A 27,464-nucleotide genomic window follows, 5' to 3' on the forward strand; every position below is an offset into this window, starting at 1 on the left:
TACATTAAAACTTATAATTAATCTTACAATATAATATACAATATAATAAACACAATAAATTGTGTTTACATATAACTTTATGAGAACTTCTACATATACACTATTTTGCCTGTTAACTTCCTTTCAGTATAACTTAACCACATAGTCATTAGTAATTTTAACTTAAGTGACTGTAAGGTCATTGTTAAATGTGTATCATAATAAAGGTTGGGTCATTTACCTAGTGCATTTGAACATGAAATTTACCTTGACTTATTCTGTCTGCAATGTTTTTTCATTAGGATAAACAGCAAAGATTGGCATGGAGTCGTTAACAGGTGGTATAATAGTCACATAATTCACTAATAATTTAATTATTTAATCAAGAGTATATACTAATGCCCTGCCAGAATTTTAAAAGGCCCCTAGAGATCTGGAAGGAGAAAATGATAAGGAGGATAAATAAAACTATCTTTTAAAATCTATAGAGATAGTCTTTATTTGGCATATTTCCAGTTCAAAAGCAAGAAACTTTTCTATTCAAATTATCTGAATGTGCTAAAGTCTTAAAAGTCTTCTTGCTCATCGTTTGTGCATAGCCTGGCTAAGATAAGAAAACTCCAAGGTCCATGAAACTTTGTTATGGAGTCAGACGGTTACTGAACCTTGAACCAAATCTGGGCTCCTGGATGAGTAGCCTGTTTTAAAAGAGGCAATCATGAGCTTCTGCCTTTGAATCATACACACGCAGGACCATCAGTCTTCTTATTAAACAGAAGCCGATGATATTTTTGGAGTTTTGTATAATCAAGACTTGATAACAAAGGTTAATTTTCACCAAGTGAAATGGGTTGGGTTTTCTTGACATTAAACCTGAATCCAAAGAAATAACTGTGGCCCTAGCCCGTTTGGCTTAGTGGATAGAGCATGGGCCTGTGGACTGAAGGGTTCAATTCCTGTCCAGGGCACATGCCTGGGTTGTGGGCTTGATCACCAGTAGGGGGCGCACAGGGGGCAGTCGATCAATGATTCTCTCTCATCATTGATGTTTCTCTCTCCCTCTCCCTTTCTCTCTAAAATCAATAAACATATTTTTTAAAAAATAAATAATTATGGATATCTCAACTGCTTTTATGCGCCAGTTCAATTTTGCCAGGAAAGTCTAGTGTTGTTCCCGACCATGCTCCCACTTTGATGCTCCCCCTTTCAGTATTGAAGGTAATGGCACACTTGATGTGAATGCAGTCTGTTCATGGCCAAAAACAGAGGAACAGGTGGAAATGGGCCCTCTTCGGGAGATAACTGGTAGGTTCCAGATTGAAATAGCAGAGCATAAAACAACAGTGGGGGAGATTAAAGAAGTTTTTGTTAGAGGGAATTGGCATCTCAAGAAGTTTTAGTGCTGAGTAACCAAGGAAACTCATACAAGTGTCTGTGGTTATATGGAGCAGAAGCTACCTCTTCTTCCTACTTTTCTTCTTCCCACTTTAGTTTTGCAGGATGGAGTCATTAGAGAGCTTACTAGAAATGCAGATGATTTCACAATCAGTGCCAAAGATGACCTACTTATTTTTGTTTAAAGCTCTCTTATGTAATGTGTTTTAGTTTTGATTGTTCAAAAGAAGAGTATGTGATAACTGTCTCAGGTCTTCCATTCCTGGTGCTGCCATATGAGTTGTGGGTGGCAGTGCCCTTACTCTGACCCCGTGACAACACGTGGCTCTGCCAGCTACCTGACGTGGCATCTGAGCTGAGGGAGAATGAGTGATATCCTGGCTTCCTCCATGGAATTATTGACTGACTCTGTTGGTCAGATTAACTGGAGCTACCAGGAGCAGTGTTCTGAAAGCTCTGAAAATGAAGAGGGAAGTAATTAGATATGGAATTCACAACTGAAACTGGTCTAGAAGGAGATCTTCGTGTCTGAAAAGGAATTGTTTTATGTGTAAACTAGAGGCCCGGTGCATAAAATTCATGCACGGGGAGGGGGGGTTCCCTCAGCCCAGCCTGCACCCTCTCCAATCCAGGACCTCTCGGGGGATGTCTGACTGCCAGTTTAGGTGCAATCCCAGGGATTGGGCCTAAACCGGCAGTTGGACATCCTTCTCACAATCCAGGACCACTGGCCCCTAACCGCTCACCTGCCTGCCTATCTGATCACCCCTAACCACCACTGCCTGCCGGCCTGATCGCTCCAAACTGCCCCCCTGCTGGCCTGGTTGCCCCTAACTGCCCCCCTCGCCGACCTGGTTGCCCCATGCAGCCTGCTGGTCAGTCGTTTGGTTGTCCCTCACTAACCCCCCTGCCGGCCTGGCTGCCCCACGCAGTTGCTGTGTGGTTGTTACTGTTACTGTTCGGTCATCCCGTTTAGTTGTGAGGGCCCTGGCTTTTTATACATATTAGGATTTTCCATGTTGTATATTAATTTTTCACTCTTCTCCTTCTAAGGAATGCATTTATCATCTTGTTGCCATTATCATCATATTGTTATCAATGAACATCTCCCAAGGGTGCCTTCTTATCTTCTCTGGCTGGTCCCCTGGACATTTTCTGCCTCCCTAGTGTTCCTTCTCACCTGTATGCACTCACTGAAGCTCCTCCCAACCTTGAGTACCCTCCCTTCATGCAAACTTGTTTCCGAACCTTTTCCTTTCTTGAATACTACTAACATTTACTGTCTTACCATACAGTTCAGTAAGTAGTTGTTCCTCATTTGAGCTTTTAGCTTTGTTCCCCAGTCTAGAACACAAATTCCTTGACAGCAGGGGCCAAAGGATAGAGCTGGTAAGAGAGTAACTCCTACCCTTTTGTATTACTATTATTTTTTAAAAAATATTTTTATTGATTTCAGAGAAGAGAGAGGGAGAGAGAAATAGAAACATTAATGATGAGAGAGAATCATTGATCAGCTGCCTCCTGCATGCCCTCTACTAGGGATCGAACTCAGGCATGTGCCCTGACCAGGAATTGAACCATGACCTCCTGGTTCACAGGTTGATGCTCAACCACTGAGCCATGCTGGCTGGGCTTTATTATTTGATACTTATTTACATTGTACATGTATGACTTGTTAAAACAATTTTTAAAATGCATTTTCTTTCCTGATTTCATATTAGAATTAAACAAAACATTAGAATTAAACAAAAATATTCATATAGATTCAAAATGGTAACAAATAAAAACTTATCTAGGTTTGATAAGTGCCTTTTGTTCTGAAGGGAAGACAAAAATAAATAAGACTGATAATAGTTAACAAAACAAAACAACCTGTCTGCTGAATGCTAATAATAGTAGCTTTACTTCATGTAGGAGGCTTCTAGATCAACATGAAAAAAAAAGCATTACTGCACATTCAAAGCAGTACTATTTACTTAGCTGCTCTCAAATGGGAATAAGCAGACATCAGCTATCAAGTTTCTAGCCTGGAAAAATCCATCAAGGCCACTGGACACAGACACGATGGGGACATCATGCAGACAGTTCATAAAAATAACTAGTCTAACATTTTTGGAAACTGATGCAAGCTGTCTTTGTGGCTCTGTCTGTTGCTTTTGCTTTATACAGTAACAACTGAAAAGCTGTGAGAATTTGGATGCTACATGAGACACCCAGTACAATAAGCCCTCGATTTTGCAGACCTCAATTTAACGGACTTCCAATTTAACAAACAAAATTTCCAATTTAACAAACAAAATTTCCAGTCCTAATGTCATATGTGAAAATTAACATTCTATTAACTTAAAAATGATTTTAACCAAGATTTGCTTATGATTAAATTAACAGGTGTTTTTCCTATTAATTCACTTATTTTTAACAAATTTTAGCAAACTGGCCATATTTTGGGAAAAACACTGTAGTAATTTCATCAACATATTTACAACTATAGTCTACATAATTAAATAAGAGTCACTGCTCATAAACAATGTTTGATAAATTATTAGCACGTGATCACACTACATTTTGCGTGGTAATTGGTTCTGTGGTCCATGGCGTGATTTTCTGCAGCAGATTTTTAAGCTTTTTTAAAGTGTTTTTATTGATTTTTAGAGAGAGAAGAAGTGAGAGAGATAGAGAGATAGAAACATCAATGAGAAACATCATCCATCAAACATCATCCTCCTGCATGCCCCCTACTGGGGATCAAGCCAGCAACCCAGGCATGTAGCCTGACTGGAATCGAACTCCTGGTTCATGGGTTGCTACTCAACTACTGAGCCCACCGGCTAAGCTCTGCAGCAGATTTAATGTGTGCTGGCCAATGTTCCCACATGTGCTAAGCCCCAGCCATGTGCATTTGTTTACTCTTGGTGACTGATGCATTTACTAGGCCTATTCAGTATAAATTTAAAATTACAGTAATATATAGAAAACTTTTCTGTGAAATTAGACTTTTCATACATACTTTATTTTAATGACACAAGCATGTCTACATAAGTAAAAACAGGTAAACTAACTTGTCAGTTTTTTTAGAAAAATAAGTTTTTATTGATTACAGAGAGGAAGGGAGAGGGAGATAGAAACATCAATGATTAGAGAGAATCATTGATTGACTGCCTCCTGCATGCCCCATACTGGGGACTGAGACCACAACCTGGGCATATGCCCTGACCAGGAATCAAACTGTGGCCTCCTGGTTCATAGGTTGACGTTCAACCACTGAGCCATGCTGGGCTGGATAATTTGTCAATTTTTTAACATGCGCATTAGGAAAACCTAGTTTATTACATAACAGACTTTCAACTTTAACAGACACCCCCTCACCTGAATTAGTCCATTATATTGAGGTTTTACTGTATTCACAATAGGGGGAGTACCAATCCTGTGTTATATATGAGTACATAGATTAAACAACCAGAATTCACTCCAATAACCAAAAAGAATGCATCAATTTATTCAGAACTATTTATTGAACACCTTTCACATGCTAAGCTTTCTAGAGAATTCAAACATCAGTTTTCCCTGGATTTAAGGAGTCCAAAGTCTAGTCGTAAAATGATGCTTGTTCAGAACAGATGTGTTAGTATCATATGAGAGATATAATTCAACCATTCAAGGGATGGAGAAAACACTTTCAGTTGAGCGATCAGGGAAGGCTCTATCAGAGAGGAGGTCATTTGAAATGAAAGTACAATTAGAATAAAACCTTTTAATTAAAGTATTATACACACATAAAAGTGTATATATTATAAAGACTACAAGCTAACTGAGTTTTCACAAACCAAACACACTAGTTATGTAACCAGATGGAATAGTATAATACTCCCGAAGCCCCCTTCTGCCCTTCCAGTCATTCTTGGGATAGAATTTTGTTAGATGAATGCAGACAGAGAGAAAATTACTGGGGGAGGGGTCAGCATACATAAAGATGTAGAAATTAAGACTGTGTTTGAGAAATGGGCTAAAGAATAATTTGCTTGGAGTGTCAACTGGTGGACAAGGTTGGGTCCATGTTGTAGTCTTAACTGCCATGTAAAAAAGTTAGATTGTAACTTATTAGCCACTGAAGACCTTTGAGCAAGAGAGAATATTTTGTAAGATTTTTTTTTTAGGATAGTTGGTAATTTATTGGTAATGTGAGAGGTGAGACTGGAGGTCAGGTGACTGGTTGGGAAGCTTTTATAAAACCCAGGTATGAGATAATTTGGCCTCTGCATGGCAGGTGAAGAAAGAGAGCAACCATCCACAGACAGTATAATGAGCCAACAAAAACTGAATGGCTATGGATCTTGAAGAAGTCCAAGAAAAATTCCTTCTATAAAAGTACTCAAGAGAAAATTGTTATTTACTATTTTGTCAAGGGTTAACACAAACTTTGAATGCTGTCTCTCCAAGAGAATTCAAAAACTTTCTTGCAGTATTTGAATAAAACCTTGTTACTCTAAGGAAACTGACCTTTCAGACAAAAAGAGTTATTTGTTACTCAGAAATGTGGATTGTTTTTCTTTTCATATGGGTGCATGCTAGAATAAACATTTTGGTGGGAAAAACTGATTTCAAGGAAGACTTTTGAAGATGTCACGTTAACAACAAATTACTGAATGTTGTTCACCTATTTATTCGTTCTTCCTTCAAGTTATTCTCAAAATCCAGATTTCTGGATAGGAAACATTAATTTCATTGTATATTTTTATCTGTAATGTATTTCTACAAGAAGTAAACGTGTTTTGGGAAGTAAAGGCCATAATATAGTTTTCTTTGACAGCTTCTTATTTCACTTTGGCTTTGTGGGTCATTTTTTATTAAAGGCACCCCCACCCCCATTCCATCTCTCCCTCTAAAGCAGTTATTTGTTTTTTTAAAATATATTTTTATTGTTTTCAGAGAGAACAGGAGAGGGAGAGAGAGAGAAACATCAATGATGAGAGAGAATCATTGATTGGCTGCCTCCTGCACATCCCACACTGGGAATGAAGCCCGCAACCCAGGCATGTGCCCTGACCAGGAATGAACCATGATCTCCTGGTTCATAGGTTGAGGCTCAACCACTGAGCAAATCCTGCTGAGCCAAAGCAGTTAGTTCTTAACAAATAATTATTGAGCACCTAATCTGCGCTTTGATTTCCTGTAAGGTCTTTCAAAGTCTGTCCTTTATTGTCCTTCTACACAACCTGCACCTTATTCCTAGAGGCTGTTTGTAGAGTCTTTGATGCGTGTGGTTGTTTCCAGATACTGGGATTTATGTAGTAAAACATCATCAGAAGGAAGGAAGTTTCTCTTGAAAGCTAGTGTGTGTACAGGTAACCTGGAATCCTTTCTGGGACCAGGAGGAAGGGCAGGAAGGGAACTTGGGGAAGAAGCACGTGGGTGGGAAGAGGAGGGGAGTCCTCAAAGAGGAGAGAGGGCGTAGGCTGGACTGCACACTCACTGCAGACCTGAGGCTCCACCACCCAGGTAGCCGGGCGCCGGTGGTCTGGAGCCTGGCGGGTCTCCCCACGCCGCTAGCCGCCCATCTTCACGGCTCCCCCAGCTGAAGTTCCAAACTTTTCCTCCAGCAGGGAGAGGAAGGGTGTTAAGTGAGTAAGGGAAGTCCCGCCCCCTTCCAGGATTCCGATTGGCCAAGGCCAACGAGACCCCCGGCGGGGCCGCCGGCCGATTGGCTGCGGGCTGCGGGGCGCCGCCGCTGGCAAGGGGCGGCCGGGCGCCGGGGGCCCTCAGGTGGCAGGTGGGGCCGGGACCGCCTGCTCCTCCGCGCGCTCTGATCCTTCAGACTTTAAAGTTGGCTGGCGGAGCCGGCGCGCCGCGCTTGCGGGGAGCGGGACTGCCCAGCCTTGGCCATGAAGAGCCTCAAGTCCCGCCTGAGGAGACAGGACGCGCCCGGCCCCTTGTTGTCCGGCGCCGCCACGAGCGCGGTGAGTCCCGCCGCCCGCGCGTGTCCCGGCCTCCCGGTTCTCCCCTCCGTGAGTCCTCCCGGCTCCGAAGCGCGCGCTCCTCCCTTGGCTTTCCCTCAGCGCGCCCTCTCCGTCGGCCCGGCGACTCCTCCTCCTCCAGGCCGGGGCTCCGCGTTGGCCCTGAGACCCTGGGGACCCTTCCCACCCGACGGGCCCTTTCCCGCTTCTCTTCCCCAGGTCTCTGAGCTCCTGGCGCTTCGGGATCAAATCGCCCCCTTTTCCTCAATCCGGCGTTTCTGGGTGGCCTCCACCCCGGCCCTTCCTCGGCGACCCTCGGGGCTTGCCCGGCGCCCCTCGCGCACTATCTCGGCCCGGCTCCGCGGGCTTCTTGGCGGGCACCCCTCGGTCCCGGGGGTTCGCGCCCCATATCCAGGTGGTCAGGGCAGCGGACCGCGCCTGCCCGCCCGGACTCCGCACCTTCTGTGAGTCAGTCCAAGAGGATTGAGCGCTGCTTGGCTGGGTGGATTTTGTTCTGGCCGCTGTCTCCTGTCACTGGGAAAGTTGGATTTCTGACTGAGGCAGATGTAATCGCCAGTAGTTGGGAAGACATTGCGCCAGTGGGTGATAACTCTGGAAGTGGTGATGAAACTGGGAAGGTGGTTATCTGTTGGGCCGTGTCTCACCCGTGGGACAGACCTCCATTCGGTGTGGACAGGCAGCCTGCCCTCAGTGCATACGCTAGGAAGTACTCAGGGCCTCTCTTTAGTTGGCAGGAGAACAGAAATCTTGAGAAACAGCCTGTCTGCAGATGTTGGGGTTTAGATAATTTGGCAAATTCGAAGAATGGCTATAGCATCAAAATTTTATATTATTGAAATAAACATTTAAAAACCTTGAAGAGTTAGAAACGAAAAGATGTGCTCGAACTGTTTAGTTGCTCATCTGAAGTAATTAAAACAGACTTATATTTTACATAGATTCTTACCAAATGATTATATGCTTTTTATGAGAGCTATTTTAATTAAAATGCTTTTGCTTTTGAGTTAAATTAGAATTGTGCCTTTCTCTCCACCTATTTATAGGATGGTTTTTCTTGGACTTAAAGGAAATTATGGTGAAACTAGGCTCTTTAATTCCCAATTTTTACAAAAGGAATAACTTCAGGTGGTATATTTGATGTTTTTTTTTTTTTTTTAATATATTTTATTGAGTTTTTACAGAGAGGAAGGAAGAGTGATAGATAGTCAGAAACATCGATGAGAGAGAAACATCGACCAGCTGCCTCCTGCACACCTCCCACTGGGGATGTGCCCGCAACCAAGTTACATGCCCTTGACCGGAATCGAACCCGGGACCCTTCAGTCCGCAGGCTGATGCTCTATCCACTGAGCCAAACCGGTTTTGGCATATTTGATGTTTTGATGTTGTTTATTAAAGCATGAATTTGTTTTATAAGGGCATAAAAAGAGATTACTTTGTTTCACATTTTTTAAAATAATTGGAAGAAATGTCATTTAGTGATTTCACAAGTCACTATAGTTGAGTTAAAGATTCAACTTCTTTGTAGTACAGGTTGTGTTTTCAGTTTTAGAGATGTATTCTTCTAGGTTTATTTGCTATATTTCCCATTTTAACTTCACTAAGGATTCACATCCGACTTGGAGGTTTATACACCTTAATTGTGTCTTTTTTTTCCTACTAGAAATTCAGAGTAGTTATTGGTCTTATCAGCATGCCAGTTTGCATTTTATACATTTGAAACATGAAGTGCATCTCTTTGAGCCTAAATCTTTAGCACTTGCTAAACTGAGCATTTTATTATTTTTCTTAAAATAACAGCATAAAGATAAATACATGGTATGAAAAACAACCTATCTGATTAGGAAAGTGAACATCTCTCAGTTTAAGTTAAATATTTTGTAAAGTATTGAATGAAAATAAATGAGTGTGAAGACTAATAAAATCAAACCATTGATAGAAAAATAAATAAATGTACAGGAGAATAAGTTCCTTTCTGCTTTTTAGTCTATAAATTATAATCACTGTTGTCAGGTTTAGTCACATACATGCATATTGTTGTGATGGAGCATTTTTTTTCATTTTTCTTCCAAAAATATTTAAACTTTTATTTATTTGCTTTGAATAGATAATATAGCATATGGCTTAATATTTGAAAGAAACAAAAATATAGATAACAAATGGTGCTTTTTTTCACCCCTGTCCTTCAATTACCTGTCCCCTTTCTTCAGGGGCTACTGGTGTCAGTTGCTTGCATGTCACTCCAGAGAATGTTTAGCAGTTACAAGCAAATATAAATATTTCTATATATTCTTTATAGAAATGGTAGCACACTGTACTCACTATTCCATATCTTTTTTTAAAACTGTAAATATGTAGGCCCATTCATAGCATCCCCATTCAAATCTTTTGCTGTAATATACAATGCTGTGATGAATAAGCCTGTATGTATTTCAAGTGTGTGTGTATGTACACTTGTAGGGTCAATTCCTAAAAGTGGAATTGCTGGGTTAAAGAATACGTGCATTTGTATAGAATGCTGTTGAATTTCCTTTCATGCATCACGTACCCAATGGGTGAGAAATTTTTTTTTTTCATGCTTCTGTTTAGAGTCTGTATAGATTTTTTGATCTGTGTGAGCCAGATAGGTGAATGTGGTATCTCAGGATAGTTTGTATTTCTCTTTTTTGACAGTTTTAAGGTCCCTTATGTTTTTTTCTGAGAACAATTTATCCTTTCAATTTTTCTATTGGGTTGTTGTTTTTTTCCTATTCATTTATATATACTTTATTTATATTAGAGAAATTAGTCCTATTAATCTGAATAATCTTTTTGTCTTAATTGTCTTATGACTTTGTTTATGGTGGCATTTGCTATGCAGAAGGTGGTTATTTTTATACAATTGAATTTATCAATCTTTTATTTTGTGACTTTTAGGTTTATATTATATGTTGATCTTTCCACTCTGGAATATTAAGCAAAAAAGAAAGCCCCCCTTTCAATTGTTTTCTTTCAATTGTTTCATTGTTGTTTGTTTTTTTAACATTTAAAGTTTTTCTCCATCTAGAATTCTGGTATAAGGTAAGAGGTATACATCTTTCTTTCTTTCTTTCTTTTTTTTTTTTTTTCTCTCTTTGCTCCATTGCTACCTGATTGATATCTTAGAACATTTAATTGTCATGGAAATGAGCACAATATGTTCTATACAACTTTGATTTGAGAAAAATATTTAAAATACCTATTTTATAAATATTTTTATTTAATCTTTTTTTTTTTTTTAATATATTTTATTGATATTTTACAGAGAGGAAGGGAGAGGGATAGAGAGCTAGAAACATCGATGAGAGAGAAACATCGATGAGCTGCCTCCTGCACACCTCCCACTGGGGATGTGCCCGCAACCAATGTACATGCCCTTGACCGGAATCGAACCCGGGACCCCTCAGTCCGCAGGCCGACGCTCTATCCACTGAGCCAAACCGGTTTTGGCATAATTTTTTTTTTTTTTTTAATATATTTTATTGATATTTTACAGAGAGGAAGGGAGAGGGATAGAGAGCTAGAAACATCGATGAGAGAGAAACATCGATGAGCTATTTTTATTTAATCTTTTTATCTGGAGACAAATTAGAAATAGATTGAGGTATGTGAATATTTTATGACATTATAGTCTGTGAAATATAGTATGTTAGTTTAACAGGTAAATTATAATTATATGCAGACTATGTACAGAAAAAAGATATTTAAAATATCCAGAATAGTACCATGGTTATAAAAAACTAGAGGCCCGGTGCATGAATTCATGCACGGGTGGGGTCCCTTGGCCTGCAGCGATCTGGGCCTATTGGGGCTGTCTCGCCCCAATCAGGGCTGATCAGGGCCGGCTAGCCTGGGGGAGGGGTTGCGGGAGGTTGGCCAGCCGCAGGAGGTTGGCTGTGGGAGCGCACTGACTACCATGGGGAAGCTCCTGCATTGAGCTTCTTCCCCTGGTGGTCAGTGCATATCATAGTGACTGGTCGACCGGTTGTTTGGTCGACTGGGCGTAATAGTCGCTTAGGCTTTTATATATATAGATGCCAGTGGGTTGAAAGCTTACTAAATGGATGTGTGTTTGTACACATATAAATAAACTAGAGGCCCAGTGCATGAAATTCATACATGGGTAGGGTCCTTAGGCCTGGCCAGTGATCAGGGCTGATCAGGTCCCCACCTCCCTGCCTCCCCACCTCCTCCTTCCCTCACGGCCCACCTGCACGCTGCCACCACATGGTTACTGCCCCCCTCCCCCGTCTCCCCGCCTCCCTGCCTCCTTCCCCTGCTCCCTCAGCAGCCGCTGCCGCTGATCGCCCGCCACATTCCATGCCCCCCCCAGTGGTCAGTGCATGTCATAGCAAGCAATCGACTCACGATCTCCCTGTCGAACTCCCGAAGGGACACTTTGCATATTAGCCTTTTACATATATAGATCACAATTACCATTTGTGGGTAAATACATTTGAGAGTCCTTTACTAACCTCATCTGGAGAAAACTCATCTGGAGATAGCTGCATATTTTAATCCTAAAATAAGACAATTTTTGCTTTTATATTTTTTTAAATTACTAACTGGAGCTTTAGAGTTCTGAAAGGGATAATTAAGTGACTGTAAATGCTATTTTAGATCTAGTCAATTATAGATACAGTCATAAAAAGTATAATTATGTTTATAATTGAAGTATAGTGAGAATAGGCGTGTTCCATTTTTGCCTAGTTCAGATTAGGAAATTTGAGTAATTAAAATTAAGGGACTCTAATTCCAGAACTAGTAGTAATACTGCAAACCAATATTGTAAGCAGACATTTTGGAAGAGTTTCCCCTTTAAATTGTACCTATGCTGAACATTTGTAGCTGAGAAAATAATTGCTTTAAAGTAGTCTATGACCTGGGATGTTCTGTAATGATTATTTTGCTGCTCTTTCTCTAGATTACTTCAAAATAGTGTAATAAATTTTTTAAATGAAAAACCAAATATGTTCTGAAGTATCTTATTAATGTCTCAGTACCTTGAAAAAATGTTGGTAATTCAAAAGGCACTTAGAGTTACAAATATTGCAACTGAAAAAGATCTTTAAAAAAACTTATTTTGGTTCCTACTAAGCACAGAGGTTTGAGATATTTAGAAAGCATACAAGATTAAATTTGATTTTGTTTCAGTTGTGATTTGGTGAATAAGGATTTTGTTTTCCACTCAGGAATTCAGTTGTGTTTTAAAAGATGCTAATGTCATTATTATTATAATGATTTTAGGGTAATGTGAATAATTAAGATCACAAATTGTTGTGTTTAAAGTCATGATACTTTGGCCCTGGCCAGGTAGTTCAGTTGGTTGGAGCGTGTCCAGATGCTCCAAGGTTGCTGTGGGTCCCTGCTTTGAAAGCATGCAGGAATCAACCAATGAATGCGTGGGTGGGTGGGGCAACAGATCTATTTTTCTCTCTTTCTCTCCCTCTCTCTCTCTCTCTAAAATTCAATTTAAAAAAATCTCATGATACTTAATTGAGACTGTTTACTTATTTATATTGAAGATGCCAACCTTTAATTTAAAATGATTACCTTAACTTAAAACTTTATTCAGACAGTTTCTTAGGTTTATCCCTACATTGTATTTCTTGTAGTTCTTGAAAGATCACAGTCAAGAGGCCCTCTTTTTATACTTTTGGATTTCAGCCCAGCCAGAGTTTCGCTAAGGTCTTCATGCTGATTTGAATTGCTAAATCTATAATAATAAAAGCATAATATGCTAATTAGACCAGATGTCCTTCTGGATGACTTTCTGGACAAAGCCAGGGCTGCGAGGACCAAGGCAGCCACCGCAGCTGCAAGGGCCCAACCCCTTGCACGAATTTCATGCATCGGGCCTCTACTTTTATTATAATACTAAAACGAAAGGGTTGAGTTGCTTTGGTATGTCTTTTGGTACATGATGAGTCCTACAATTTAGATGATGAGTAATTAAGGATATTAATTACTTCTTTTAATATTAGTAAGAGTGGAGTAATGATTATGTGTCTTTATTTATTGTGCACATACGCATTTTTCAAATTTAAAATTATTCAAGAATTGGACCTGGCTCAGCAGTGGTCTTACTTAGTTTGAAAAACACTTAGGGAACACATAAGTTAGGTTTAAGAATCTTATATAATAAAAGCCTAATATGCAGGTTGTCCCTTTGGGTGGTCATTCAACTGCGAGTTCAACCACTCGCTATGACGTGCGCTGACCACCAGGGGGGCGGCATGGAACATGGCGGGCATCAGCGATGTGGCGCTAGCAGCGTGTGGCAGTGGAGGCGCTGCTGGCCCCGATGGGCTCCGATGAGAGCGGGACCACGGCAAGATGGTGGAGCAGGTGAGCGGGTGGCGCCAGGCCAAGATGAGTGCGAGTGGGTGCCCAATTGCCCCACCAATCACTCCGCAGACGGTGACCAGCGGCGGTGGCTGGGGGTCGGGGGCCCGGCCCCGATTGATCATCCCGCAGGTAGGATGGTGGAACAGGTGAGGGGGTGGCACCAGGTCACAATGGAGTGCCAAGCAGGGCTGTGGGGCTGTGAGGCTGGGGCTATGAGCCTGGGGGCACAAGCTGGGGCTTGATCTCCACAGGCCACCCCTAGGGACCCGTGCATGAATTCGTGCACTGGGCCTCTAGTGAATTAATAAGGTCATCTTTGAAGAAATGGATAATTCCACATTGGGAACAGAAAATGTGCAAGATAGGTTTGGAATCCTTCGTCAGCTAGAAAGCAAGGAGGGTATAAAAGATTAGGACTTGGGGATCACTTGAAGCAGCTCCCACTTGATCATTGGTGGGATAGTTTGATTACCAGTAAAGATAATACAATAGGAGACTGAAATATTTAAATCACAATTTCATAATAATGATTACCAAAAAGAAGAAAGAAAGAAAATTGTCATTTTTTGAGAATGTTAGGGAACTGATGTACTTTTTAAAAAATATATTTTTATTGATTTTTCACATAGAGGAAGTGAGAGGGATAGAGAGTTAGAAACATCGATGAGAGAGAAACATTGATCAGCTGCCTCCTGCACACCCCCTACTGGGGATGTTCCTGCAACCAAGTGATGTACTTTTAATATTCAGAAAATCAAGAGAAAGAGTAAACATCATGCTTTTTCTCAGGTTAGCCAAATACTCAATTAGGCGAAGTTTCTCTTTTATAAAAGCTATTGTATCCTAGCTAATATATGAAGATGGGATGATATAATTAGTATGTCACAGTTTTGCAACTCCTAATGATTAAATGGATCTGGAGTCTAGACAGTGATTATTAGTGGCTACTAATCTCTCAAAAAGAAAACCAGACATAATTTATCTCCTGATGGAAATTTCATTATTATTTACAGTCTTGACCAAAGTACCAAGCCTGAATATGATAGGCCTCTAGATCTAACCACCATTTTACAGAAAATACAGGGGATAGAGTAATGTGGGATGCAATGAGCAAAATTCTGATCTTAGGAAACTCTATAAAACAAATGGCCTGTATTTTTTGTTTTTTTCTTTAAAAAAAAAAAAAAACTTAAAAGAAGGAGAAGAAAAGGAGGCAAACCATTTAAGAGACTACCAGTTGCAATGATAGACTTCTTTCAGACCCTGATTAATGGTAAAAAATAAACATTTAAAAACCAATTGAAGAAATGTAAATACTAATTTAGATACATGGTGATATTATAGAATTATTATTTTGAAAGATTTAAATGTGACAATGGTAGTTATGTTGGTTAAGTTTATAAAATGTTTTGTGTTTCAGAGAAATTTTAGAAGTATACTATTTTCAGGTGAAATGATGTGAAGTCTGGGGTTTACTTCAGAATAATCTGTGGGTAGGAAAAGTAAGTGGGGAGTATAGTTGAAATAGATTGGTCATGAGTTAATAATTGTTGTAGGTATTGTATTTACTTTTGTGATACTATTGTATTTTTCATATGTTCTAAAATCCTATGTAGTAAAAGCCTAATATGCTAAGTGTCCAATTGTCCATTCAACCAATCAAAGCATAATATGCTAAGGCCGCTCAACTGCTTGCTATGATGTGCACTGACCACCGGAGGCAGACAGTCAACCGGTTGACCAGTCGCTATGATGTGCACTGACCACCAGGGGGCAGACGCTCTGACCAGTAGGTTAGCTTGCTGCTGGGGTCCGGCCGATTGGGACTGAGCGAGACAGGCCGGTCATGCCCTGGAGCCCTCCCGCCGTCCTGCCCCGGCTGGCCAACCTTCTGCGTCTCTCCCCAGCCCCGATCATGCACCAGTGGGGTCCCTTGGCCTGGCCTGCGCCCTCTCACAATCTGGGACCCCTCAGGGAATGTTGGAGAGCCGGTTTTGGCCTGATCCCGCAGGCATAAAAGGCTAATATGCAAATTGACCAAACGGCAGAATGACTGGTTGCTATGATGTGTACGGACCACCAGGGAACAGACGCTCAATGCAGGAGCTGACCTCCGGTGGGAGCGCCACTCAGCCAGAAGCCGGGCTCATGGCTGGCGAGCGCAGAGGCAGTGGTGGGAGCCTCTCCCACATCTGCTGCAGCACTAAGGATGTCTCGGGGCAGTGGGCCTAAGCTGGCATTTGGACATCCCCCAAGGGCTCCTGGACTGCGAGAGGGTGGTGCAGGCTGGGCTGAGGGACCCCCGCCCCCTACACACAAGTGCACGAATTTCATGCATTGGGCCTCTAGTTTATATAATAAGAAAGATCAAGTCATAGCCTTCAAGAATTTTAGTATTAACATACATTACCTCACTTAGTAAATAATTTTTTAATTTTAAAAAAAGAACTTTAGGAGAGCTGGACATTAAATAACAATAATACAATACTTTAAGAGCCATAATAGAGGTGTGTATAAATTGCTATGGGAGCATGGATGGGATTGGGGAAAAAGAAAGGTAAAGCTTGAACCTGGCCAGAAAGACTGTAGGGCTTTCTACACAAAAGCACAGCAAGTACAATGGTGTGGAGCTATGAAATTATATAGCCCAGGAAGGGAGCACCAGGTTTGGGAAGGAAGTTTAGTGTTATGGTAGTGGATGTCACAGGTGAGGTATGGCAAAGTGACAGTAAGAAGTTAGAGGGTGGCAGTTGGGGGGTATGGTCAAAGCAAGGTTTTTCTTTCTTTTTTGTTATTTTTTTAACTTGAATTAAAATTTTGAAATCCTTTACAAGTTTAAACCATTGCTTAGAGAGATCACTGGCTGGAGCTATAAAGTTTCTTCTTAAGAAATTATCCTGTTAGTGAGTTAACAAGCTCATCCTTCTTTTCCCTTTCCTGCCAGAATTAGCTAATAGTCAACAAAATTTTGTTCTCATTAGCTCTGTTTAACTTAATTGTATCCTTGGTGAAGAAATCTAGGTCCAATGATATTAGATTTAAATATTATAACTCATGTTTTCTCTGTCATTTCTATCATATGGAAGCCTTTACCATCCTGTTATAGATTGCACAAACATTTGTCTGTCCTGAAAACCTAAGGGATATAATAAAAAATTGTTGAAAATTTCTACCTGCATGAGCTTATTCATGCAAGGGAAGTCAAATTGATTTCTATAGGGAACTTGCCTAAAAATGGATGGTTGAAATGTACTTCCTGAAATTATAAATGGAATGATAGGATAGTATGTGCCTGTTACCTCATTTTCCTAAATCATAAAACAATTGAAAGCATTATTTGCTTTTCTCTTCTAGGTTTAACAATATATCACAAAAATACAAGAATAAATTCACGTGTTTGTAGTTATAAAACAGTTTTGTCTTTTGGACTTCTTATTCTTAGGAATCCTGAATATTGTTGACCGTGATTAATTTATATTCAAATGGTATAGTCTCTGAAATGATGTGCAAAAGATGAACTGATATAGTTGTATAACCAAAGCTCTGGAAAAGGATGGGATATGATGAACTGGCAAGTGCCCTTTGGAGACAGTAGTGCATGACTGAACCAGTTAAGAGAAATGGCTGCCTATTGTTTTAAAAATCTTTTTCCCCCCATTAAAGGCATGCAAGCGTATTGTAGAAAAGAAAATATAGTTGAAGATAAAGAATAAAACAAGTACCCTAATGCTATTTCTCATGCCATAAACCACTGGTTATGTTCATTTTAAAGATTGCATACTGCCTCTTTGTTATTCAATTAGCATGTAATTACCTTGATGCCACACTAAATGATACATGTATAATTTTTTGAGTCATTTTATGCTAATAAACTTTGTACTTAAGATGATAAGTAATTTGAAATGATTTGAGCAAATACAAATGTCCCTTTAGGAATACTCAGTAAATGGTAGTGAATTACTTAAAAAGGAATTACTTATGAGAAATCCAAATACCAGCAGCCAATTTTTATTAAGCATATATGTCATAGACATTGTTCTAAATGCTTTACATTAACTCAGTCCTCATAGCAACCCTAACAGTGGGTACTATTGTCATCATTTTGCCGATGAAGGTAATAATTTCCTTGTCCAAGTTGCCATAACTGATGTGTGGAGAGCCAGGTAGCCTTACTATAGAATCCATGTCCTTAACCATTGTGATCTGATATAATTTAAAATTTAAAGCTATGGAATTTGTACCTTAAGCTATATGCCAAAAAATTCGGAGAGAGGGGTGTTTGGGGGGAAGGAAGGCTTTTTTCTGTCAGTCTGAAAACCAATTTGTGTTCCTTCCAGCTATGCATAAAATTATTGCATTCCCTTATATTCAATTTGATGGATACTATTATTTAAAACATATTTGTCAACCTGATAGAAAAAAATTATTGCTTTAGTCCATTGTTTTTTATTTCTGGGGATATGAACATATTTCCATGCTTATTGCTACTTTCACTTCTTGTTTTAGGAATTACCTGTTCATGTTCTGTGACCATTATTTCTATTGATGCCTCCTAGTGATTTTTAAGAGCTTTACATGTTTATTTTTACTGCTTGGACAATTGTAAATAAAAGAGTATTGGGTGGCCCTGGCCGGTTTGGCTCAGTGAATAGAGCATTGGTTTGTGGACTAAGGGGTTCCGGGTTCGATTCCAGTCAAGGACACATGTCCTGGTTGCGGGCTCAATCCCCAGTAGGGGGCACAAGAAGCAGCCAATCAATGATTTTCTCTCATTATTGATGTTTCTGTCTCTCCCTTCCTCTCTGAAATCAATAAAAATAAAAAAATTTATTAAAAATACACAAAAAAGTAGTGTGTGTGTGTGTCTCACTATAGTTGTGTTTCTGTCACCTCTTATATTTCAAATCGTTTTTTGATGTACTTAATTTTGTGATAATTGGCACATTAAGGTTCATGTCTGTTTTATATTTACTGTAGAATCTAATGGTATAAAAGTCTCTGATTTGTCTCATAACTTTTGTCTTGAATTCTATAGTGTTTCTCATATTATCTGTCATATTATCCCTTTTGCCTTCTTGCTTTTGTGTGATTGTGTACTTTTGGTACCCATTTGAGATACAAATACACTGAGTGGCCAGATTATTATGTGTTCAGAGATCATAATCTGGCCACTCAGTGTATATATATATATAAATATATATATATATATATGTGTGTGTGTGTGTGTGTGTGTGTGTGTGTATATATATATATATATATATATATATATATATATATATATATTTCTTGTTAATCCTCACCTGAGGATGTTTTTTTAAATTGATTTTTTTTTAGATACAGTGGAAGGGAGGGAGGGAGGGAAGGGGAAGGAGGGAGGGGGAGAGAGAGAGAGAGAGAGAGCGCGAGCAAGCGCGTGCAATGTGAGAGAAATGCATTGATTGACTGCCTCCTGAATGCCTTCCAGATTGGGGCCAGGGATCAAACCTGCAACCATGACTTGCCCCTGACTGGGAATTGAACCTGCCACCCTTTGGTACGCGGGTCGATGGTCCAACCACTGAGCAATACCAGGCAGGGCACAAATATATATATTTTTAATTTCAGAGACTTTTGGTTAATTTTTTTACCAACTCGCCACGCATCAGGTTGTACCATTATTAAAGAGAGAGAAAAGGGGGATTGGAAAGAGGAGGAAATATACATCCATCATGCTTGCTAAACTAAAAAAGCCAGTGTGTAATATTTCTTCCAGTGTGTTTTTGTTACTCTGTGTTTTTCTCATCTGCAGGGTACTTACCTGTGCAGAGGTTGGTGTACTATGAAAATGAGTCTCCATTGGGGAAGCCATGTGGGTATGGTTCTAGTGAGGCTAGCACATTCTGATCTTTTGAGCTGTGTGCTAAGGAGTAGTCCACAAACACTTGCTGATTTAGTGTTTTTAATGGGAGAGCTTTTTTTTTTTTTTTTTTCTCACCTGAGGATATGGTCTTCTTTTAAATTTGATTTTGGAGAGGAAGGGAGAGAGAGAGAAACATCAATTGCAACCTGGGTATGTGCTGTGACTGGAAATCGAACCCACAACCTTATTGTGTATGGATGATGCTCCAACCAACTGAACCACACCAGTCAAGGCAATGGGAGAGCTTTGTAAGGAGAGAATTTTTAAATGGGAGATCTTTTTTATGATTCATCTCTATAAAAAAAATTTTGTATTTTTAAAAAGTACTTTATGATATATAGACAGCATTCATGGCAATGGATAAGTAGACAAATGTGGGAAAGGAGTGTTTTTTCAGCCTTGGAAAAGGCAAGTTGTGGGCCAAAGAATGTCCATTCACAGCTTTTGAGCAATATGAAGGGGCAGGGTGAAATCTTAAGTGTTACAGGGTCAAGCTTGCAGTCTAGGTGACTTGGATATAAATCTTGCTGCTCCCAGTAATCAGCCTCGTGAACCTAGGCAAGTTACTTAAGTATATTTGTTTCCCCATTTGGAAAAAGGTAAAGTAGTTAAGAACTCAATAAATGTTATTATTAGTAACTGAAAACCTCACCAAAAGTCATTTCATTTTTGTTCTTTATAACCAGATAAACTGCAGTCTTTCCTGATCTTTTCCTTTCTTATTAATATACTAGTAGCCCTGCGCACGAATCTGTGCGCCGGTAGCTCGCCAGTAGCTTGCCGCTCCCCTCTTGTAGCTCTCTGCCCACTGCCCTGCCCTCCTGTAGCTCCCTTCTCCCCCCGCCACCCCCCTATAGATTGCTGCCCTGCCCCCGCCTATAGCTCTCTCCTGCCCGCTTGTAGCTCGCTGCCTCACCTTCCTGCTGATCCATGATCCGGTCGTTATGCAGTCGGTCATTACGCTTCTTGGCGTAACAACCATTTGCATATTCCATCTTTATTATATAGGATACCCTCGTAGGCTTTTATATAATAGATCTTCAAAACTTCATCTGCTCTAGCCTCCTGCCCCAAGGGAGATAAGTGGTATTTCTATTTTTCACTTATTTAGAAAAACATTTCTTGAGGGCCTAGACCCATGGTCAGCAAACTGTGGCTTGCAAGCCACACGTGGCTCTTTGGCCCCTTGAGTGTGGCTCTTACACAAAATACCACGGCCTGGGCGAGTCTATTTTAAAGAAGTGGCATTAGAAGAAGTTTAAGTTTAAAAAACTTGGCTCTCAAAAGAAATTTTAATCGTTGTACTGCTGATATTTGGCTCTGTTGACTAATGAGTTTGCTGACCACTGGCCTAGACTAAGCACTTGGGGATGAGAAGATGAGGAAGATAAGAGGTTCAAAGTATTATGGGGAAACTCTATAAAACAATATAAAGTAATAACTGCTGTGATAGCAATGTGCAAGGTGCTGATTCAGTCTGCTGCTGCTGCTGCTGTAGCTGCTTTTTGAAAAATTGAAGTGAAATTCATACAACATAAAATTAATCCTTTTAAAGTGAGTAATTCGGTGGCATCCTATCTAATAAAGAGGGAATATGCTAATTGACCCTCACACCGTTACAAAGATGTCAAGGGAGCTATGGGACAACATGAAACGAAGCAACATATGAATAATAGGGGTGCCAGAACAACAGGAAGAGGAACAAGGGTTAGAAGACCTATTTGAAGAAATAATGTCAGAAAACTTCCCTGATGTGAAGAAAAAAGTCACACAAGCACAAAAAGTCCCAAATAGGAAGAACCCGAAAAGACCCACACCAAAACACATCATAATTACGATGGCAAATATTCAGGACAAAGAGAGAATCTTAAAGGCTGCAAGAGAGAGAAAGAAAGTTACATACAAGGGAGCTCCCATTAGATTATCAAATGATTTCTCAACAGAAACACACCAGGCCAGAAAAGAGTGGAAGGAAATTTACAAAGTGATGCAAACCAAGGGACTGAATCCAAGAATACTCTATCCAGCAAGGCTATCATTCAAAATTGAAGGGTAAATAAGGAGCTTCACAGACAAAAAAAAGGCTAAGGGAGTTTATCACTACCAAGCCAGCAATGCAAGAAATGCTAAATGGACTGGTGTAAAAATAAGAAATAAAAAGGTAAGAAGGAACACAAGCACAAAAAATAAAAATGGCTACAAACAATTACCTTTCAATAATAACTTTAAACGTAAACAGACTAAATGCTCCAATCAAAAGACATCGAGTGGCTGAATGGATAAAAAAACACAACTCACAACAGACCCACCTCAGAACAAGGGACTCACACAGACTGAAAGTGAAGGGATGGAAAAACATCTTTCAGGCAAATGGAAATGAAAAAAAAGCTGGGGTAGCAGTACTTATATCTGACAAAATAAACCTCAAAGTAAAGGCCATAAGAAGAGATAAGAAAGGCCACTTCATAATAATAAAGGGATCAATACAACAAGAGGATATAACTCTGGTAAACATATATGCACCCAATGCAGGAGCACCCAAATACATAAAAAATCTCCTGGAAGATATCAAGGGAGGGATCGACAACAATACAATTATAGTAGGGGACTTTAATACACCACTGACATCACTGGATAAATCCTCTAGACAAAAAATCAGTAAAGAAACAGCAATTCTAAATGACTCACTAGATCAGATGGACCTAATTGATATCTTCAGGGCATTTCACCCCAAAGCCATGGAATATACATTCTTTTCAAGTGCACATGGGACATTTTCAAAAATAGACCACATATTAGGTCATAAGCAAAGTCTCCCCAAATTCAAGAAGATTGAAATCATATCAAGCATTTTGTCAGACCACAATGGCATAATATTAGAAATAAACTACAATAAAAACATTGCAAAAAATTCAAACACTTGGAAGCTGAATAGCATGCTTTTAAACAATGATTGGGTTACCCATGAGATCAAAGAAGAAATTAAAAACATCCTGGAGACTAATGACAATAAAAACACAACAATGCAAATACTATGGGACACAATGAAAGCAGTCCTGAGAGGGAAGTTTATAGCTCTATAGGCCTACCTCAAAAAAACAAGAAAAAATGGTAATAAATCATCTAACTCTACAACTCGAAGAATTAGAAAGAGAGCAACAAGAAAAGCCCACAGTGAGCAGAAGGAAGGAAATAATAAAGATCAGAGCAGAAATGAATGACATAGAGACCAGAAAAACAATACAAAAGATCAATGAAACCAAGAGCTGATTCTTTGAAAGTGTAAACAAGATTGATGAACCTCTAGCCAGGCTCACCAAGAAGCAAAGAGAGAGGACCCAAATAAACAAAATCAGAAATGAAAGTGGCAAATTAACAACTGACCCCACAGAAATACAAAGGATTGTTAAGGAGGGAATATGCTAATTGACTGCCCTGCCCTCAAAGATGGTGGCACCCACAGCCACAAGATGACGGTGCCCAGTCCTCTCAGCCCTGCTTGGGTGGCAGGCGCATGGCAAGGTGGACCCGGCCGCTCCGCGCACCTGCCTCCAGAGTCCCCCAGTCTCCTCAGCCCCCTAGCCACCCAGGCCTGACCTGAGGTGCAGGCAAGCCTAGGATGGCGGCTGCCTAGCCTCTCAGGGCCACCCGAGGCTCAGTATAACCAGGACCATCCAAGGCTTGTGCTGCCGGCAGTGGCAGCAGCAAAGATATGATGCGGCGTTGCCTTCCCCTGATTGCCGGGTTTCCTCCCGCTTCTGAGGGCTCCGGACTGTGAGAGGGGGCAGGCAGGGCTGAGGGATGCCCCCTCCAGTGCATGAATTTTCATGCACCGGGCCTCTAGTATAGTATATTCATAATGTTGTATAACCACCATCTCTATCTAGTTCCCAAACGTTTTCATCAACCTCAAAGGAAACTCTGTGCCCATTAAGCAGTTGCTTCCCAGCTCCCCTTCTTCTAACCCCTGGCAACCACCAATCTGCAGGCTTGGGAGTGATCACTAAAGGATGAAGTTTCAGAGGGAAGAGCAAGAACAAAGGCATGCAGCTGAGAAATGTCACAGAGTTGGGGGCAAGGGCACCTCAGCTCTGGTGGATTCTAGAATAATAGGCAAGGGGATTGGATGGGAGATAGGCAGGAGAGGGAAGGGTGGGGCTAAATCTTGGGGTGGCTTACATTTTTCCCTGTTTTAAGAGTGTTGGACTTTGTTCTGTGTATCCAGAAGTGGGGAATTGCATGGTCTGATGTGTTTTATTAGATGAGTTACTATGGTAGCTCTGTTTGGATAGACTTGAGTGAGGTCAGGTCTGGGGGTGGGTAGATCAATTTATAATACTGCTGCAATCAATAGTAGAGGCAAAGAGTATTGAATGCTGGAAGGATGGAGAAGAGGACACATGTTAGAGAAACATGAGTCACCTGAGACCCAGAGAAGTGATTTGTGAAAGTAACACAGTCAACAGACAAATTGTCAGAGCCTTTGCCTGTTAGCCCTGAGTGATTCCCACTAAGGCCCCTGGGCTTGATATAGAGTGTGGAATCTCAGTCCCTGAATGGAGGTAATTATGTTCTAAGTGTGAGAGAGAAAACACTGTCTCCCTCTATAAGCTAGAAACTTATTGTTGCTGTAAAGGGCATCTATAATCAATTTGTATGAATAGCTCATTGTCCTGATGATGGTGGTAGAAAAAATACTTTTGAAAGTTTAACTCACTATACTAATCCTATATAATAAAACCCTAATATGCAAATCGACTGAATGGAGGAACGACCGGTCACTATGACATGCACTGACCATCAGGGTGCAGATACTCAACACAGGAGCTGTCCCCTGGTGGTCAGTGTGCTCCCCCTGTGGGCTGGGCTCATGGTTGGCGAGCACAGTGGCAGTGGCGGGAGCCTCTCCCGCCTCCACAGTAGTGCTAAGGACCCCTCGGGGGATGTCCGCCTGCCAGCTTAGGCTCGCATGGGGAGCGGGCCTAAGCTGGCAGGTGGACATCCCCCGAGGGGTCCTGGACTGTGAGAGGGTGCAGGCTGGGCTGAGGGACCTCCCCCCCCCCCCCCAGTGCACAAATGTCATGCACCGGGCCTCTAGTAATCATTTTAATCACAGACATCAGACATTAAACAGATACCTCATTTCTTTTATTATAAAAAATGGAAACATAAATTGAGAAAGAATAGTGCAATGAACTAGGATCCATCTGCTCACTACTTAGATTCAAGAGTTAGCATTCTGCTGTATTTGTTCTACATGTGTATACACATTTTCACTGAATTTTTTGAAAGTAAGTTGCAGACTTTATGTTTTACCTTTAAGTACTATAGCATCCTTCACATAAGAATAAGACATCTTTTTACTTTCCTATAATATAATAGTGATATTTTAAACTAAAACTTGGATTTATAGGTGAGGAAACTTAAGTGTTATATGACTTATGAAGGTGAAATGGGGTTGGGAGAAATAATATTTTCTAGTTCTTCAGATTGCTGCATCTTATATTATACATGATAATACTATCTCTCAGACTTCAGTAATATTGATGTATTATCTTAATGATTTCTGTTATATTCATGGAACACTGCACTATTAATATATTTTTTAAATGACTTACTTAAAAACACTTAAATGTCAATATTTATTTAGAAAAACCTGTATGAAGAACAGGAAGAGAAAGGGGTCCTAGTAGTCTTTTGAGCTGCAGAAGTGATCTCTTTGAGATTAGCATCTCTATGGAAGAGGCAGTGGTAAAGGGGTGGGGGCAGGTGGGAGGAAGAGGCTGGTATGCAGTCATGTGGCTGCAGGCTCTATGTGAGTATTTGCATTCTGCTGGCCCTATCACGTGGTTGAGCCGTGGACCAGGACTTTGGTGCTGACTTATGTTGGGCATTTTCCGTTTATTTCTCACTTCATGTTCCTGGCCCCACTGTTGTACTTATCCGTGCTGCAGGCTGATATTAAATGATCTGGAACCTTCTCAGGGGCTGCCAGTAGACTGTGTCACCCACATTTGTCCTGTGCCAGTGAGGTCTATACATCTGCATAGTGTTGTATAAACCACACTTTGAGAAATGCTCAATTTCAATATTCTGCTATTAAGTAAATACTTTCTGTGTGTGGATCGATAAAAGTCAGCACTTATTCTTTAGGTACTGTATGCCAGGTACTGTGTTGCCTAGTGAATGTCAACAACAACAAAAAAAAGTGTATATTCAAGATTATTAGAAGCTTATTTTTCTTCGATTTCCTTTTTTTATATACACTTAGAATCACCTGGAATCGTATTTAAGTATATAGCGACACCATTTTTGAATAGCATTTATGTTGTTAAATATCCAAAATAGCTTATATGATGTGGAAATTATTGTGTCCAATATTTTTATTTGACTACTAAATAAATATTCTAGTTTAGAATATTAGATACATTACCATTTTTATTTTCCTTTATTGGTTTATTTTATTAGGAATTTTATAAAATCAGTGATTTTCTGTAACATAAACTGTTATTTTACTTTTTCCTGTATAAATAGAAGGAAAAACATGGTACAATTTTAAAAGTTTTTTTTTTTTTTTTTTTTTTCATTTTTGTGCCAATACCATTTAAGTAGGCAAAACAGGCAAAAAGATCAGGAATATCAAGATGTCAGAAAATCTGGTTTGAGTCCAGGCACTTTCCGTTGAAAAGCTCTGTGACCTTGCGCAAATCACGTTATCTCAATAAATTTCAGTTCTTCCTCTTGGAAGATGATGGTACCAGAGATTTTAGGTACTAAAAAGAATGAAAACATTTTAGAAGCTGTAGAACAATATAAGTAGACATTGAAGCAATGATCTTTGTTTATCAATTAAACCGTTAAATTAGTTTTTATTAGGTGTGCCTAAAGTTGTACTGATCCAGTCCTGAAAATATAGAAAATGTTTCACATCTGTAATACTATCAGTAATAAAGATATATATATATATATATATATATATATATTAAAAAAGAAAATGTTTATGAGGTAAAGAATAAAGTTTATTGTTTATATGTAGAATGAAAATATTCTGAATTGTAATTTGAATTGCTTTTTATATTGATTGCATGAGTGGGGAATAAGAAAAGTACAACTTTTGTTTTTGTACAAAGGAGTTATGAATTGGTTAGCTAAATATAGTACAGTTGGGATGAAAAAATCCTTTGTAAGGTGACAAAATACATATTTTTCCCCACTGAGTTTTCACCACAGAAGAAAGCAATGAATGAGGAAGAGTGTTTTGCAAGCTGTGGAAAACATTGTGCTTATGCATTTGATAAAGTGTTAAAGCTGTGTTAGTGTTTTATAGTTATGGCTTTTATGAGCTTCTTTATTCCATGGTGTCATCCATAGCTGTCAATGTACTCTTTCTACTTACTGGTTAATACCAATAGGCAGAATCCTGGCTTATTTTCTTGGGAACAAGTTGAGTTCGGTTGAGGGACACTTCTATCTTTGTCATTGTAGAAGTTGTAATTACTAAAAATTTCAGTAAAATTCAGTTCCACTAATATATGGCAGATTTTTTTTTTCCTTTTTTCTTAACATTTTCTTCTGTGACTCCTAGGAACTGTTATCCAGCCCCCTTGTAAACTGCCCACCTTGGATTCAGTGTCTCCCTATTGGCAGGTTGTTGGTAGTTTTTAGCCCATTGGTAGCTGAGATTTATAAAGAGTTCTCTTCTTCGTTTGGGGGGATGGGGGGAGTTCCTGAAGGTTAACATTTATGGTCTATTACATTTTATTTAAATTCAACAAATATTTATGTGGCACCTACTATATGACTTTTTTCTTCATGAGAGGTTATGACTAGAAAATTGCCCCCTCCCCCCTAAA

At 39.9% G+C, this 27,464-nt stretch overlaps 1 protein-coding gene across 1 annotated transcript in view; it reads left to right on the forward strand.

Annotated features, from left to right (window-relative positions):
- The first annotated feature begins 7,057 nt into the window (after positions 1-7,057).
- The window catches only part of UACA (uveal autoantigen with coiled-coil domains and ankyrin repeats), a 128,167-nt gene continuing 107,760 nt past the window's right edge, over positions 7,058-27,464 (forward strand). The window contains exon 1 of the mRNA XM_080643486.1: positions 7,058-7,328. Coding sequence (XP_080499612.1) covers positions 7,254-7,328 — 75 coding nt within the window. The 5' untranslated portion in view covers positions 7,058-7,253. The remainder of the gene's footprint in view (positions 7,329-27,464) is intronic.

The sequence above is a fragment of the Plecotus auritus genome (assembly GCF_963455305.1).
Source record: "Plecotus auritus genome assembly, chromosome: 1".
NCBI classification, from domain to species: domain Eukaryota; kingdom Metazoa; phylum Chordata; class Mammalia; order Chiroptera; family Vespertilionidae; genus Plecotus; species Plecotus auritus.